This window comes from Debaryomyces hansenii (genome assembly GCF_000006445.2).
Source record: "Debaryomyces hansenii CBS767 chromosome A complete sequence".
Taxonomy (NCBI): Eukaryota; Fungi; Ascomycota; class Pichiomycetes; order Serinales; family Debaryomycetaceae; genus Debaryomyces; species Debaryomyces hansenii.
In genome coordinates this window covers 1,367,067-1,382,964 of record NC_006046.2, presented here as the reverse complement: position 1 = coordinate 1,382,964, position 15,898 = coordinate 1,367,067, and the positions used below count along the sequence as shown (strand labels likewise).

Sequence of the window (15,898 nt, the reverse complement as noted above, 5' to 3'; positions counted from 1 at the left end):
GACGTCGACACATAATGGAGAAGTTTTCGAATTGGAGAGATAAGGGTACGGGGATTTCGCCGTTCATGCCTATCCCCGAACCAGCGATGCTGTTTATGATCGTACCCAAGGCGATTGTCTTTTTAATGAAGATGCCAATTTTCGTGCTTGCATTAGGCGTGTATTTCTTGTTACCATTCCCAGTTATTGGGCGCTTTATAATATTGGTGCTATTTGGATTCAGGAATTACGAATTGACGGTTGATGGGGTGAAGAAATCAAAAACTGACGAAATTAATGCTACTAAGCCCACCGTGGGTGATTTTGTAGTTGTTAACTACCAATCGCCAATTGATGGTTTAATCTTAGCGGCGTTATCCAATGCCAATTGGAACAAGATAGCAATATTAATCCCCAACAAGGAAGGCGAATTATATCAATATAGTATTTGGGGACTTATTAGATATACATTATCTACCGACATTGGTGTTCCAACCAGCACCATCAAAATCGGCAACTATTCGAGCTTGAAGGAAAAGCTAGTATTCTGTTTTATTGAAGGTACACCATCTAATAATAAGTCTATATTGCCATTTATGGATAGCGTTGCTGCCATTCCAAAGACCGCGTTCAATTTCAAAACATTAATTGTAAAGATTCAACCAGGTTATTTAACCACTCCATTGCCAATAGTTTCCAAAAGGAGATATTTTGTCAGGTTATTGACAAATTTGAGTAAAAACAGCTCTATTAGAGCTAAAATTTTTAAGCATGCACCTACTGAATCAAAAGATACATTTGATTTTAGGTTGCTGAAACATTGCTTCGAAGTGGGCCAATTAAACTTGATAGGCCAAGATTTGAACATTAATCAAAAAATCACCTTCTACAATTACTATATAGACCATAAAGTTAAGAAACAATAAGGATTATGCAACTATTATCTTATTTATTATTGTACAATTAAATCTATATTAATCAAGAATCACTCTAAATAATATAATGAAGTTTTGCTCCTAGCTGTAATAATGTATAACAAAGTTTGTTCAATAATTTAGTTTATCGAATTCTCTGTATTTCCTTGTCATCTGCCAGGATCCTGTCTCTATGCCTATGACTTGATGGACTTTTTTCTCTATGACTTCGTCTAGATGGACTTTTATCCCTTGAACCTTTCTCTCTTGAACTTCTATCCCTGCTTCTTTCGCTTCTATGTCTGTGCCTATGTTTATGACGACTACTTTTATGCTTATCATCTTTATTGCCAATATAGCTCGCCATTGGATTCATAAATTCGTCATTCTCGTCTCCTTTATTTGCTAGGTAGTTGGCCATTGGGTCATCAAATTCACCGTGATCATCTTGGCTTTTTACATATTTCGTCATAGGATCACCAGGTGCACTTTTGCCCTTGATCAATTTGGTCTCCTTATTCTTGGAATCATCTTCAATTTCCTTCAATTCTCTTTCAGCTTCACTGTAATCAATAATAAAATCTCTCTCATCTTGACCGTCTTTCAAATAATAGTATACGTGATCGACCTTGATCTTTTTATCTCGTAATTGTGTACCATTGAAGTTGTCTATTGCGAGAACGCACGATTTATAATCTTCATACTTTAAATAGCAAAAGCCTCGAGATTTTCCTGTTTCTTTGTCTTTGATTAAATTAATATGTGTTGGTATACCATACTGGGAAAATATTTTGACTATGTCCATCTCATTTAGATCGAATGGTAAGAATCCAATATAGATGTATGAAGTATCTTTATAATCGGCATGCCAAGAAGCAGAATCGCTGACGTTATTTTCTAGCTCCTTCTGGTTGATTTTATTGATTTTCTGTATGGCATTCATGAATACGAAACGTTGTAGTGTTGGAAAGATGGTTCATCAAGTGTATTATAAGTACATAGATAAACGATTTTGGAACACATCCATAAAATCACGTGCCCATCTCGAGATGAGTACTGAAAAAAAAAAAAGGTCTTTTAATAAAGACCTATTTGATTTCTTCAGGATAAAGAAACTACAGTTCGATTTAGAAGGATGGCTCGTAACAGTAAGGCTACTGATACACCAAAGACAGTTGTTGAGAAACAGCTGAGAAAGAGAAAGCAGGATGTAGAAGATGCAGAAGAAAGCTCATCGGATGAAGAATTGCAAGTTGAAGGAATATTAGATGATGCAGCTAGTGAGGACGAAGAATCTGATTCTGAAGATGCAGACAAGGAAGACGACGAAGAAGAAGAATTAGAAGGAGACTCAGATGAAGAGTTTAACGAGTTATTAGGCGAAGAGGAAGATCTCAGCGATGTTGATTCTGAAGAATTTTCAGACGAACCAAGAGATGAGACTGCGTCTATCACTGATAAATTGTCTGGCACTAAGATTAGATCATATTCTAATGCCACTGAGGATGAAGAGAACGAAGTGCATACAAAGTTCTCTGATGGACGTCCAAGAATTATAAAACCAGAAATCAACCCAATCTACGATAGTGATGATAGTGACAACGAGAATTTCAATACTATTGGTAATATTCCGTTAAGTGCATACGAGGAAATGCCTCATATAGGTTATGATATCAATGGTAAGAGAATCATGAGACCTGCTAAAGGTTCTGCATTGGACCAATTGTTGGAATCCATTGATTTACCTGAAGGCTGGACTGGTTTGTTTGATCAGAATACCGGTACATCATTAAAGATCACAGATGATGAATTAGAGTTGATTAGAAAGATCCAAGCCCAAGAAAGTACTGATGAAAATATTAATCCGTACGAACCAACTATTGAATGGTTCACATCAAAAACTGAGGTAATGCCATTAACGGCTGTTCCAGAACCAAAGAGAAGATTCGTTCCTTCTAAGCATGAAGCCAAGAAAGTTATGAAAATAGTGAGAGCAATAAGGGAAGGTAGAATTGTTCCTCCTAATAAGGTCAAAGAACAACAGGAAGAAGAGAAATACAATTTCGATTTATGGAATGATAATGAATCAGAGACAAAAGATCATATAATGAACTTGAGAGCTCCAAAATTACCACCTCCTACTAATGAAGAATCTTATAACCCACCAGAAGAATATTTGATGGACGAGGAAGAAAAGAAAAAGTGGTTAGAAATGGAACCTGAAGATAGAGATAAAAATTATATTCCGCAAAAGTACAATTCGTTGAGAAAGGTTCCAGGTTACCAAGAAGGATTAAGAGAGAGATTCGAAAGGTGTTTAGACTTATACTTAGCTCCAAGAACTCGTCATAATAAATTAAACATTGATCCTGATTCTTTGATTCCTGAATTGCCATCTCCAAAGGACTTGAGACCTTTCCCAATCCGTTGTTCCACAATTTTCCAAGGTCATACGGAAAAGATACGTACCTTATCTATCAGTCCTGATGGATTGTGGTTAGCAACTGGTTCCGATGATGGGTCAGTGCGTATTTGGGAAATTTTGACTGGTAGACAAGTCTATAAAACTGTCCTTGTTGCTGATGACAATACTGATGATAACATTGAAAGTTTAGAATGGAATCCCGACAGTAATTCAGGTATTTTAGCTGCTATTGCTGGTGAACATATTTACCTTATTGTCCCACCAATTTTTGGATTCGATATTGAAAACAATGGTAGATTACGTATTGAGTCTGGTTGGGGTTACGATACATTTGGTAATAAGTCTAAGACCAAGAACAGTAATATTAAGGTTAACTCAGATGATGAAGATGAAGAAGTAGAGAAAGCTGACACTAATACCGGTAAGAAAGATGTTTGCAAATGGTTTACACCTAACACAGAGCAATCACAAGCAGGTATCTCAGCTATAATCCAATGTCGTAAGACAGTGAAGAAGATTTCATGGCATAGAAAGGGTGATTACTTTGTTACTGTATCACCAGACAGTGGTCATTCATCAGTATTGATCCATCAATTATCAAAACATTTGTCTCAATCGCCATTTAAGAAATCTAAGGGTATTATTATGGATGCCAAATTCCATCCATTTAAGCCACAGTTATTTGTTGCATCGCAACGTTACATTAGAATCTACGATTTAGCGCAACAAGTATTAGTTAAAAAATTAATGCCTGGTGCAAGATGGTTGTCTAACATCGATATCCACCCAAGAGGTGATAATTTGTTAGCATCGAGTTATGACAAGAGAGTTTTATGGCATGATTTGGATTTATCATCCACTCCTTACAAGACATTACGTTATCACGATAAGGCAGTTAGATCCATCAAATTCCATAAAGCTAACTTACCACTTTTCGCATCCGCATCAGATGATGGTTCGATTCATGTGTTCCATGGTACTGTTTACGATGACTTAATGACCAATCCGTTATTGGTGCCTTTGAAGAAGTTGACTGGCCACAAAATTATAAATAGTCTTGGTGTTTTGGATTTAGTTTGGCATCCAAAGGAAGCCTGGTTATTTAGTGCTGGTGCTGACGGAACTGCTCGTCTTTGGACTACATAGTTTAGCGCTCTTAGCATTGTATATCATTTATTAATAAAGCTTATTACATAGAACTTAATATCATGGCCGTCGTACATCATTAATTAGATCTCTGGAATCAATGCCCGTTGGGCATATAGTCCACCCCAGCTAGTTTTCCGTCCCGATACTCAGTAACAAATAAAGACCGTTCTGAGGCTTTGAACAAATTTAATAGCATTACCTTGACATTATCTACAACACCCGAATTATCGGGATGCATAACCCAATCCAAATTCTTCCAATCCAATATACCTTCGTGACAGAATTTTTTGGGCGTAGGATAACTTTCAACTTCCTGCTTTGTAACAATTGCAGTAAAAAGATACATTCCTCCAAGGTCATTTCCATTTTCACTCCATGTCATCACTCCACGAGGCTCGTATTGTGGTAAATGTAATCCGGTTTCTTCCCAGGTTTCTCTTATAATACACGTCAATTGATCTTCGTCTTGATCTAATTTCCCTCCAACTCCATTCCATCTGCCCATCCAAGGGTGTTTTTCTCTGTTTAATAAAAGGATCTGGTTCGTCTCTCTACAATACACTATACCCCACGTATACTTATACTTACTGCTGGTCATGGTCGTAATAATAGAATTATTAGTTACACTCGTGAAATCAAATAATTAATAAAGGCATCGCGTCAGCCTATGTACAGTGCGCTGGAACACTTTACTGGGTTGCACAATTTACGTATTGGAGCATACTAGCCTACCGATGCCCATAAGAAAAGAGTACCCTTAATTATATCCCACGTCTAGTTGTAATGGAACATTCTTAAACTAAGGATTACTGGTCAGCGCATGTAGCGAGATAGAGGGCGCGTCTTCATCAGCATTAATTAATGCAAAAAAATCAAGAACTACATCAATTGGGTATTGTGTTGTACTTAGGACCCCGAAACATAACCTTACACACTTCCATTAAGGTAACGACTAGTGGTGGCTCTATTACTAGGTGTATGCCATTTCGCATTTGATAGCACTAACCCCGGATAATACAGAATGCACCCCCTCCCATCAGATTTGAAACACCCATTAGTTTTCCATTATGAGACCAGAATACACTAGCTATATTGAATACGACTACCTGTTACCTATTGCATATGGCTACCTGCTACCTATTGCATATGGCATCACTTGTATGTGTCCACGTTCCAACTACGGTCCCCGACCATTCGGATTGAGTGAGCCCAAACGGCTGCACCCGTCATTTTCTATTTTCAAATCAGCCACGAACATCACATCATCCCTTCTCGTCCACATACGGATCCATCCAAGTCTCTATCCGATCCCTCGTCACATCCCCTACATGTTGACGTCCGTATCGTCGTCGTATTGTCAGGCTCGCCTAATACACCCTTACACCTGAATTAACTTCACATCCATGAACCCATAATCCCCGGGGTCCCCCCTCATACCTATGACTGGCTTCTTTGCATCTACTGTACCTCTACGGGACCGTCTTTCCATCAGTAAATAGTTCCATATCCGCTCTAATACCACCACATCTTCTCCCAATTCTCCTACACGTCCATTCTATTGCAAACATCATCGGATTGGTATCTACAATATTGCCTATATAGTGTAGATCACATGCCCCACGACCCAACCAATGACATAATCCTAAAACTAAACGTGGATGCATCCTACATTAGTTTTGTACAATGCTACGATGTAGATGACTACACTATAATTGCAATCCTAAACGGATGGTCCCGTGTTGTTCGTAGAACCGAAGGTGTGGCCCCCTCTTTAAATTGAGTGACCCAATGGCCATGGATTGTTAACATTCAAAAAATTAATAGTGCACTTTTTGATGAGACACTCACCAACCAATAATTAATGCCGGCGTTTATAACCAACAAAAATTAGATTGTTTTTGTTTTTTTTCTTTTTCTTCTTCTTCTAAATTGTAATTTTAAAGCTAAGATTTAGTGATAACAAACAATTGAACAATTAACTAACAGTAGAAAATGGCACCACCAGCATTCTCCGATATTCAAAAATCTAGTAACGATTTATTAAACAAGGATTTCTTCCATTTGTCCACAGCCGCAGTTGATGTCAAATCTACTGCACCAAATGGAGTTGGTTTCACCGTCAAGGGTAAGACTGCTAAAGATAACTCTATTGCTGCATCCATCGAAGCTAAGTACGCCGACAAACCATCGGGATTGACTTTGACTCAAGCATGGAACAACGCCAATTCTTTAGACACCAAGATCGAATTATCGGAATTATTGACCCCGGGTTTAAAGGGTGAATTGGTTACTTCTGTGATTCCAAACGGTCCAAGAAACGCCAAATTGAACTTTTTCTACCAACAAAACGCCGTCAATGCCAGATTATTCTTTGATTTATTGAAGGGCCCAATTGCCTTAGCTGACTTGTCTGTTGGCCACGATGGTTTCACCGCCGGTGCCGAATTAGGTTACGACATTGCTTCTGCCAAGGTTAACAGATACTCGTTAGGTGTTGGTTACGCTAAGCCATTGTACACCGTTGCTGCTACCGCCACCAACAACTTGTCGATCTTCTCTGCTGCTTACTACCACAAGGTCTCTCCATTGGTTGAAGCCGGTGCTAAGGCCACCTGGGACTCTGTCAAGTCTTCCAACGTTAATGTTGAATTTGCCACCAAGTACAAGTTAGACTCGACCGCTTTCGTCAAGGCCAAGATCGCTGACTCTGGTTTAACTGCTCTTGCTTACTCCCAAGAATTGAGACCAGGTGTTAGATTAGGTTTAGGTGCTTCTTTCGATGCCTTGAAGTTGGCTGAACCAGTCCACAAGTTAGGTTTCTCCTTATCATTCTCTGCTTAGGTGATATAACTTGTATGGATAAAAATAATTACTGTGTTTATTTTCTTTAAATAGTATCAAATATTGTTTTAAATATCCTTACTTAAATATATATGGATTATAGCAAGTTCTTGGTTCTGTCGTATCATGATTTTCATATTTTAATATCCTATAAGTACAGCAAATTATTCTCTGAAAGGGATAATTCCCAGCAAAAATTAGCAATATCAAAAACCCAACCCATTATCTAGTCTCCCCTATCATTCTCTATACACATATACTAAATGACAACCCTTGAAATTGATCAATTCATTATCTTTCTGCTAAAGTACTTGTTTTTATATACAGGCAACTATCAAAAAGATTTCATTCTGACAATTCAAATAATGTATGAAAAACATTATCATTTTCAGTACAGAAGAAACAGTTACAGGTAAACATGTCGGATTTGAAAAGACCCAGTACTCATACTCCTACTCCTGGAGCCAACTCGACTAAGACTTTTCCGACTATTGTTCAAGTATCAAGACCATATTTTACAAGTTCAGAGTTGAAATACTTGCATGCGTTTACTATACCAGAACATAAGAAATTAACATATAACCAAAGAAAGCACCAGATATATCAATATGTGTTTCAAATTATTAAGGTTCTAAAATTTCCTTTAAGAGTATTGGGAACCACAATGAATTACTATCAAAGATATTATCTTTTCAATAAATTTGAAGAATTGAACGATGGGTCTCATCAAGATTTAGAAAAAGATCCTTATACAGTCACATTGGCATGTTTGTTTCTTGCATCTAAGAATGAAGATTGTATCAAGAAGTTAAAAGATATACAATCGGTAGGCAACAAATTACGTGATATTGATGAAGAAAATAAAATACAGATGAATTCATCTTTCGTTGATGTACAGAGAAGAACCATAATGAATATTGAGTTTAAGTTACTACAAGTAATTAAATTTGACTTCAAGAATGGTTCAAATGTCCAATCGATCGACCAGCTAGTAGTCAAATTCTGTAAAAAATTAGATATAGATTACAAGACTACTATGCATAGTTGGTTAATAAGTTTTGACATCATGTCAACCCCCTTATGCCTAATGATCCCTCCTCACTGTATTGCTTTAGCAATAATTATAATTACGTTAAATTTAAAGCCAAAAGAATTGCATACAAAATACAATAAGTCAGAAACTGACCTTGCTCCAGATAATTTAAATGAAATTTTAGAAAGAATTGACTGCTATAAAGACTTCAAATGCCCCGAAACATTAGTTAATGAGGGTATACTTTATATTTTGGATTATTACGTTCACCAGATGAATTTTTCCATTTTAAACAATTTTATGCCAACGGTCGATTTAGATACTGGAAAGGAACAGATCTTCAAGTTTATGGAATTGAAATCGAGATTTAACGATCTCAAGGTTTTATCTGAAAAGTCTTGTCTCGGTCCAGGTACTTTACGCCAAGATGATTATTTAAATATCTGGGATTACAATGTTGGCGCTAAAGGTTCTGCAAGGTTCATTTTGGGTAATAAAAGAAGAAGATTTAATTTGGAATTGGACGCATTAGAAAGCGACAAAAACGACGATTCTAATACAAATGACAATACCGATAGATCTATGAATGTCGATTCACCATCCATTTAAAATGCAATTATATATTGATTATATAGCTTAGAATTAATTTAAGTTTCATCTAATTTATAACTCACAGTAGTGCCTATTTCGTGGATGTTGGTACTAAATGATTTAAATTTAACCTGCTCAATTGAATTCCCTTCAATTAATTTTGCGTTTCCATCTGTATCACACCACTCATGTGGTATGTGAGCAGTATCATAATTAGGATCTGTATGTACTAGGACGTTGAACGTATATTCGTCCACATCTAAAAGAGGCAAATATGATACCAGCGACGTGATCTGTCGAATGATCATTTGTATTTCCCTATGACTCTCCTCTCTCGGTTTTTCAACTTCTTGTTTATCATCTTCATTATTGTTCTCATTATCCTGTAATATCTCAATATTGAACTCCCATCTTTCTACTACCTCTGCTGTTGATTTGGAAATTATAACTACGACTAACTTTCCAATTTTCCTTCCATATATCCATCTCTTCACCTGCAGCATTATCTTCTCTATATATGCTTTAACATCATCATCCGCAGAAACTAATAATGGTAACCCGTATTTCTTAATCGTATGAAAATCTTCTGGTGGATAGATTCCTCTTTGGAATAGTATACTATTAATCGCAAATTCAAAGTAATCAGCAACAATCTTCAGTGATCCTTTAAGAGCAAGCTTTGCTAGCTGTGACGATGATGATGTCATTGATATATGCTATTAATGGCACCTTGTATGTCGTTGATTCTTTTATAAACAGATCAATATTCGCGTAGTAGAATATTTTGAAATCTCACCAAATATGATAAGGCTTCATATCATCATAATTCTTCCATATTAAATGGTATGTATTAAGGCAGTAGTAATTAATTGAATATGTACTAACTAAATAAGCAACACGGTATTAAAAGAGAAAAAATAACTGAAGTGGCTAAGAAAGCCAAAGCAGAAAGGGACAAGACAAAAATCGAAAACTATCGAAATTTAACCATTGATATTTTACAAGAAAAGGATAACAAGATCTACACAAAAGATACCTTAAATAAAACAACAACTGTGTTATTGTTGAATCCAGAGTTTTATACTGTATGGAATTATCGTCGTGAAATTTTGTTAGATCTTTTCTCTAAGAATATTCTTAAGAAAAAGGAAGCTTTAGAGGACGATCTTAAAATTGTAATGTCCCAATTGAAGAGATTGCCCAAATGTTATTGGGTATGGAACCATCGTATATGGTGCTTGAATCAGTTACAAACTACGAATGAAGCAAATTGGGATGTTGAATTAGCTATCGTTTCAAAGTTACTCGAAATGGATAGCAGAAACTTTCACGGATGGCAATACAGAAGATTTTTAGTAGAAAATATACAGAAAAAATCTGCAAGGGAGTATAATACTCAACCTAATTTAGAACAATTGGCCCAGTTAAAAATAAATATCAAAGAGTTCGAATATACTACCTCAAAAATCAATAAGAATATATCTAATTTTTCAGCTTGGCATAATCGTACAAAGCTTATTCCTAAAATATATTCGGGTCTCAAGGAGTTAGATAATAAGGAGGAATTTTCTGATGTAAGTCATTTATTTCAATCACCATATAGTATTATGGTTCATGATCTAGAATTGATCAAAACCGGTATGTATATGGATCCAGAAGATACTTCTGTATGGCTTTATTTATATTGGCTAATTACGGATAAGTTTTTTGTGGATGATTTACGAAACTCTACGAATGAAAAGGCGAGCTACAAAGATATTCTTCATGAACAATTAAAATTAATCGAAGAATTGAATGAATTGGAGAAAGACGATAATGTTCAAGGATTGGATAATTGCTGGTGTTTAAAGAGTATTATTTCAATTAAGGGCTTGATTAAAAGAGAAGAAGCAGGTGGTTCCATTTCGAGGGGTACGCTTTTGGATGAGGATACAAGGATTCTCATTAATAAATTAATAGAAATTGATCCTCTCAGAAAAGGTAGATATTTGGATCAATTAAAAGGTGTTTCATCTATTATATCTGTTGCGTGATTAGAAATAAGTAAGGAAGAATAATATATTTAGTTTCAAATCATAATACATTGTCATTTGCAAAAATATTCAAATATCTGTTAATAATTTAAAAATTGAAAATTCTTAAAAAAACGATTTTGATTCTAAACAATCTTCTAGCATTCTAAATTCTTATCTAGTGTACGTCCAAAATCTTTAACCAAAATAAACAGTAGTATATCAAAAATCGTTAAATTTATATTCATCTATTTGGATGCAAAATCTCATTTAGGGTATTTTATATTCCAATCTTCTAACAAATAAAAATTTGAAAATGTAAATAGAATATAAATTATCCGATATGAAGACAATCTATATAATATATAAGTCATCAATGAAGTTATGACTGGGTCAACTTCAAATTAGGAAAAAGGTTAGATATACAGAGTCGTTAATTTTTTATATGCAGACCGGGCTGATTTAGTGATGAGCAGCTAATTTTCAAAAAAATTATGGCTAGAAAGAGAACAAGAAACATCAATAATAATATCGATGGTACAACCAAAAGTTAGAGGTAGAAGGGCTGAAAAAAAGTCAAAGGAGGTTAATACTCAGCCAGAGGATTATAGTCCCAATGACAGAAGTGAACTCGAAGAAAATGACGATAAAGTTGAACTGAACCCTGCTCTTAAGACGACCTTTTTTGGTTTAGTTGACTCGAATGAAATTGACTATTTCAAGCAAGCGGAATCTACTTTAAATGTTAATGCATTTGATAATGATGAAGAGCGTGAAGGATTTATTAGATCTGTATTGGAAGAAGCTCGTGGAAAGGAATTAAAGCTTGTCACTAACCAGATCTGTTCCAAGTTAATGGAAAGATTAGTATTGTTTGCGACTGATAGACAATTAAAGAATATCTTCAGACAATTTTCTGGACACTTTGTTGCATTAGCACATCATAAATATTCGTCGCATGTTTTAGAGACATTATTAGTCAGAGCAGCTGCATTGATCGAAAAAGAATTAGTTAATGATTTTAAGCAAGATGAAGGTGAAGTTGATGATGAGATAAGCCAAGACAACGACAGGGAAGATGAAGCTGTTGTATCTATGGAAACATTATTTGTTAAAATGTTGGATGAATTTAATCCACACTTGAAGACCATGGTTGATCATCAATATTCGTCTCATGTTTTAAGATTGTTAATCTTGATTATTGCAGGTAAAGAGTTGCCTTCCACAACAACATCAAATTCCACTTTACGTTCCAAAAAGTCTAAGATTGCAAGAAAAATGATTGAGATTAAGGATAATGATGACTTTAATAGGTCATTTCAAACTCCACCTTCGTTCAAAGATCAATTAAGAAAACTTTGTAATAGTCTTGGTTCTAAGGGAGATATGAAACACATGAGAGAATTGGCGATTAATAAGGTCGCCTCCCCTGTTTTGCAATTGCTTATTCAAGTTGAAGGTATAGTAGATAAAGAGAGAACGTTCTGGCATTTAATATTTTTGAGTGAAAATTCGGATAAAAACCCTCAAGAGGAAGCATTCGTTGAATATTTGCTTTCAGATTCAGTAGGTTCACATTTCTTAGAATCTGTTATTAGAAATGGTGGTGCAAGAATGAAATACATTGAAAGATTATACAAGTTATATATGAAAGACAGAGTTTTGAAGTTATCCAAGAGATCAACCACAGGTGTATTTATTATTCAAGCATTATTATTCAAGTTAAAACCCGCCGAAGTTTTATTTATCTTGGATCAAATAATTCCAGAATTGGCCAGTTTAATTTCAATTGATGAAAATCAAAATCTAGAATTAGGTAAGAATATTATTGATGCTTCCATTAGCAGAGATAATTATAGAAGAGAAGAACTTATTGAGCAGTTATTTGTAAAATTTGCTCCTAATTATGACAGACATAATCCAAGCGCTGATACATCTTCAGAATTTTTGGAGAATACTTTACATTTAACTGGTTCTACATTAGGTAATACAAGAGATGATTGGCCAACAGCACAAGAAAGAAGAAGATCATTATTTTTAGAAAAATTGATGGAATACGATCATTCATTTGTTGTCTGTACTTGGTTAAACTTTTTAGCTTTGCCAATTGCTAGGTTTATTCAAATGTGTTACCATGGGGTCTTTTCTCATGTGGTTGAAAATTCATTAGTAGTTATCCCAGCATCAGAAGGAGAACCAAAAAGTGTTCTTATTATCAGAAAAAGGTTTTTGAATTTATTCCAGAATGAAATTGTGAACTTGGCCTGTAATTCGTATGGCTCCCATATAGTCGACAGACTTTGGAATTTCACTGTATTACTTAACATGTATAAGGATAGAATTGGATCAGAGTTAGCTTCAGAATCGCATAAAGTAAAAGAAAGTACTTATGGTAGATTGGTTTGGAAGAATTGGTCTATGGAATTATTTGTCAGAAAGAAATTTGACTGGAAGCTGTTGGTTAAAAATCAGGAAGAAGAATACTTTGGCGTAGGTTCACACGAAGGTCAAAATAGTACTGAAAGAGTGAAAAAGCCTATTGAATTAAAATTTGAGCAAATGATGAAAGAAAAGCAAATGAAGGAGGAGAGAGCACAGAAAGCTGAAGAAGGTTTTAATAAACGTAAGAACAATGAGTTTGAATATGGATATGACAACGATAATAAGAAGGCAAAGATAAGAGGCCGTAACCGTTAGAAATAAAATCTGATATATATGTATTATAGTGAAAATAAATCTAGATTAAAGTCTAATTACATGGGGGTGTTTCTATTTACATCTTCATTCACAATTGTAGTAATGTGGTATTCATTCAAAGTTTTGTCATTAACATGGCTTGGAGAATCAACAACTGTATCAATCCCCGATTGGTTTTTAGGAAACGCAATGACATCTCTAATGCTCGTACTACCAATTAGCATAGTACACAACCTGTCAAATCCTAATGCTAAACCAGCATGAGGAGGACATCCCATACTTAAGGCATGTAATAAATGGCCAAATAATTCATGGTAGTTCCGAATTTTTAAAATCTTTTCAAAAATATATTTTTGCAACTGTGGATCATGGATTCTTCTTGAACCACCACCAACCTCGACTCCATTAATAACCAAATCATAATGCTCACCTCTAACTTTAAGAGGATCTGATGCTAGTAAATCGTAATCTTCTAGCTTAGCCATGGTAAATGGATGGTGCGTTGATTCGAATTTTGTGAAGTCATACTCTGGAAATTCAGCATTATTGCTTTCTGAAATTTCAACAGGATTAAATAACGGGAAGTCAACAACCCATGAGCCAACAAATATTTCCTCTGTATTATAGTTTTCAAAAACATCTCCGGTTGTCCTGTCAAATATTTTTCTTTTCCATTTATTCGGATACTCTGCAATTGCCAATTGTCTGAATTTTCCTAGCGGGGTAGGATTTTCATAAGGTAATTCAGACCTTGTAGATATGGCTAAAATATCACCAGCCTTCAAACCAAGATATTTATGTAATTCAGTTTCATCAAATGCAGCAGTTTTTTGGATAACATTCTTGTCCACAAATTTTTGATACCACTTTTGTGCATCTTCTTCGGATTTAATACCAAAGATTATAGGCTTACGTTTCGAGTAATTATTAGCGTCTGTCAACACACTGGGCACCTTGGATTTAGAAGAATCAAGTGCACCTCTCAAAATACATACCTCTAAAACTGGAAAGTTATCTTTATTTTTTATAGGCAGAAAAAATGTTGTAATATTCTTGAATTTCAAGCTTGACCTTAAATCAGGTTTGTCAATACCATAGTTGCTTAAAGCTTCTATGTAGTTCAATTTAGAAAAAGCCAATGTATTTCTATCTTCGAAATCGATTTTTTCTAAAACATCATCAGAATTCACTTTATACGTAGGTAACATGGCTATTTTGTTCCAAATATTATGTATAAGGTCTTCTACAACGAGACCTACTTGATCGCTATTATTAATGTAACTCATTTCCAAATCAATTTGTGTAAATTCAGGTTGTCTATCAGCTCTCAAATCTTCATCTCTAAAGCATTTTGCAATCTGGAAATAACGAGTGAACCCGGAACTCATAAGGATTTGTTTGTATTGTTGCGGAGATTGCGGTAAAGCATAGAATCTATCATGCAGCCTAGTTGGAACTAAAAATTCTCTGGCACCTTCAGGCGTTGATTTGAATAAAAGGGGCGTTTCAATTTCTACAAAATCATGTTTCTCCACAAATATATTTCGAATCAAATTTGCAACTTTGCTTCTAGTTCTTAAGGCATTCTGATAGAAAGGAGTTCTCAATTGCAAATATCTGAATTGCGGTGGTAAATCCTTTGGTGAAGAGTGCTTTAATTTATCGAGTCTTGCTGCATCTAAATTCGAATGATTCAATATTTGATAATTTTGGACAACTAGTTCCCATTTCTTGTTTTCTTCTCCTGCCTTTGCTTGTTTCAACTGAACAGCCCCACTCACACTAACAGAATCCTCTGTAGTGGTCTCCTTTAATAAATTAAATAATTTGGTTGGAGTATGTTCTGGTGACATCAAGATCTGAGTTATGTCCCCGTTGGAATCTCGGAGTTCAGCAAAACTTCTTGTAGCCATGATTCTGGGTTTTTTGTGAATGTGGCCATTCAAAGTAACATTGACAGACCCTTTTTTCAACATTTCATTTATATCTCGATTAATGTCTCTTATAGTACACGTTGCAACAGGAAAGCTGAACTTCGATAGCGTCTTTTCTTTATTTGGCAATGAACTTATATTATGGGTTCTACGAGAAGCAGATAATGTTCGTTTCAACAATATAGGACCTGTAGAAAGAATCCTACAACTTCCCACTTTCTTACCAACCCCAAGCATATATGAATGACTGAAACTTCCTCTATAACGACTTATACTAGACTATAGTGTCTTCCATAATGCCATTTTTTCTTTATTTGGTATTG

General features: G+C 35.2%; 11 protein-coding genes across 11 annotated transcripts; 6 read left to right on the top strand and 5 right to left on the bottom strand. All coding sequences in view use genetic code 12, as the record gives it.

The window, feature by feature from the left end:
* Positions 1–14: 14 nt before the first annotated feature.
* DEHA2D16566g (DEHA2D16566p) lies at positions 15–905 on the top strand (the record flags this gene model as incomplete). Its single annotated transcript, XM_459206.1, has 1 exon — positions 15–905. The coding sequence occupies one exon, from the start codon at positions 15–17 to the stop codon at positions 903–905; it is 891 nt and encodes a 296-aa protein (XP_459206.2).
* A 133-nt stretch (positions 906–1,038) lies between these two features.
* DEHA2D16544g (DEHA2D16544p) lies at positions 1,039–1,836 on the bottom strand (the record flags this gene model as incomplete). The annotated part of the gene is made up of 1 exon (XM_459205.1): positions 1,039–1,836. The coding sequence occupies one exon, from the start codon at positions 1,834–1,836 to the stop codon at positions 1,039–1,041; it is 798 nt and encodes a 265-aa protein (XP_459205.2).
* Positions 1,837–2,028: 192 nt separating this feature from the next.
* Positions 2,029–4,464, top strand: DEHA2D16522g (DEHA2D16522p; the record flags this gene model as incomplete). Its single annotated transcript, XM_459204.1, has 1 exon — positions 2,029–4,464. One exon carries the CDS (start codon positions 2,029–2,031, stop codon positions 4,462–4,464), a length of 2,436 nt encoding a protein of 811 aa, XP_459204.2.
* A 97-nt stretch (positions 4,465–4,561) lies between these two features.
* DEHA2D16500g (DEHA2D16500p) lies at positions 4,562–5,065 on the bottom strand (the record flags this gene model as incomplete). Its single annotated transcript, XM_459203.1, has 1 exon — positions 4,562–5,065. The coding sequence occupies one exon, from the start codon at positions 5,063–5,065 to the stop codon at positions 4,562–4,564; it is 504 nt and encodes a 167-aa protein (XP_459203.1).
* A 780-nt stretch (positions 5,066–5,845) lies between these two features.
* Positions 5,846–5,956, bottom strand: DEHA2D16478g (DEHA2D16478p; the record flags this gene model as incomplete). Its single annotated transcript, XM_459202.1, has 1 exon — positions 5,846–5,956. One exon carries the CDS (start codon positions 5,954–5,956, stop codon positions 5,846–5,848), a length of 111 nt encoding a protein of 36 aa, XP_459202.1.
* Positions 5,957–6,459: 503 nt separating this feature from the next.
* Positions 6,460–7,308, top strand: DEHA2D16456g (DEHA2D16456p; the record flags this gene model as incomplete). Its single annotated transcript, XM_459201.1, has 1 exon — positions 6,460–7,308. The coding sequence occupies one exon, from the start codon at positions 6,460–6,462 to the stop codon at positions 7,306–7,308; it is 849 nt and encodes a 282-aa protein (XP_459201.1).
* Positions 7,309–7,726: 418 nt separating this feature from the next.
* On the top strand, positions 7,727–8,950 carry DEHA2D16434g (DEHA2D16434p; the record flags this gene model as incomplete). The annotated part of the gene is made up of 1 exon (XM_002770278.1): positions 7,727–8,950. One exon carries the CDS (start codon positions 7,727–7,729, stop codon positions 8,948–8,950), a length of 1,224 nt encoding a protein of 407 aa, XP_002770324.1.
* A 38-nt stretch (positions 8,951–8,988) lies between these two features.
* On the bottom strand, positions 8,989–9,639 carry DEHA2D16412g (DEHA2D16412p; the record flags this gene model as incomplete). The annotated part of the gene is made up of 1 exon (XM_459199.1): positions 8,989–9,639. One exon carries the CDS (start codon positions 9,637–9,639, stop codon positions 8,989–8,991), a length of 651 nt encoding a protein of 216 aa, XP_459199.2.
* A 133-nt stretch (positions 9,640–9,772) lies between these two features.
* Positions 9,773–10,965, top strand: DEHA2D16390g (DEHA2D16390p; the record flags this gene model as incomplete). Its single annotated transcript, XM_459198.2, has 2 exons — positions 9,773–9,775; positions 9,826–10,965. The coding sequence occupies 2 exons, from the start codon at positions 9,773–9,775 to the stop codon at positions 10,963–10,965; spliced, it is 1,143 nt and encodes a 380-aa protein (XP_459198.2).
* Positions 10,966–11,478: 513 nt separating this feature from the next.
* DEHA2D16368g (DEHA2D16368p) lies at positions 11,479–13,641 on the top strand (the record flags this gene model as incomplete). Its single annotated transcript, XM_459197.1, has 1 exon — positions 11,479–13,641. The coding sequence occupies one exon, from the start codon at positions 11,479–11,481 to the stop codon at positions 13,639–13,641; it is 2,163 nt and encodes a 720-aa protein (XP_459197.2).
* Positions 13,642–13,697: 56 nt separating this feature from the next.
* Positions 13,698–15,812, bottom strand: DEHA2D16346g (DEHA2D16346p; the record flags this gene model as incomplete). Its single annotated transcript, XM_459196.1, has 1 exon — positions 13,698–15,812. One exon carries the CDS (start codon positions 15,810–15,812, stop codon positions 13,698–13,700), a length of 2,115 nt encoding a protein of 704 aa, XP_459196.2.
* Positions 15,813–15,898: the final 86 nt, after the last annotated feature.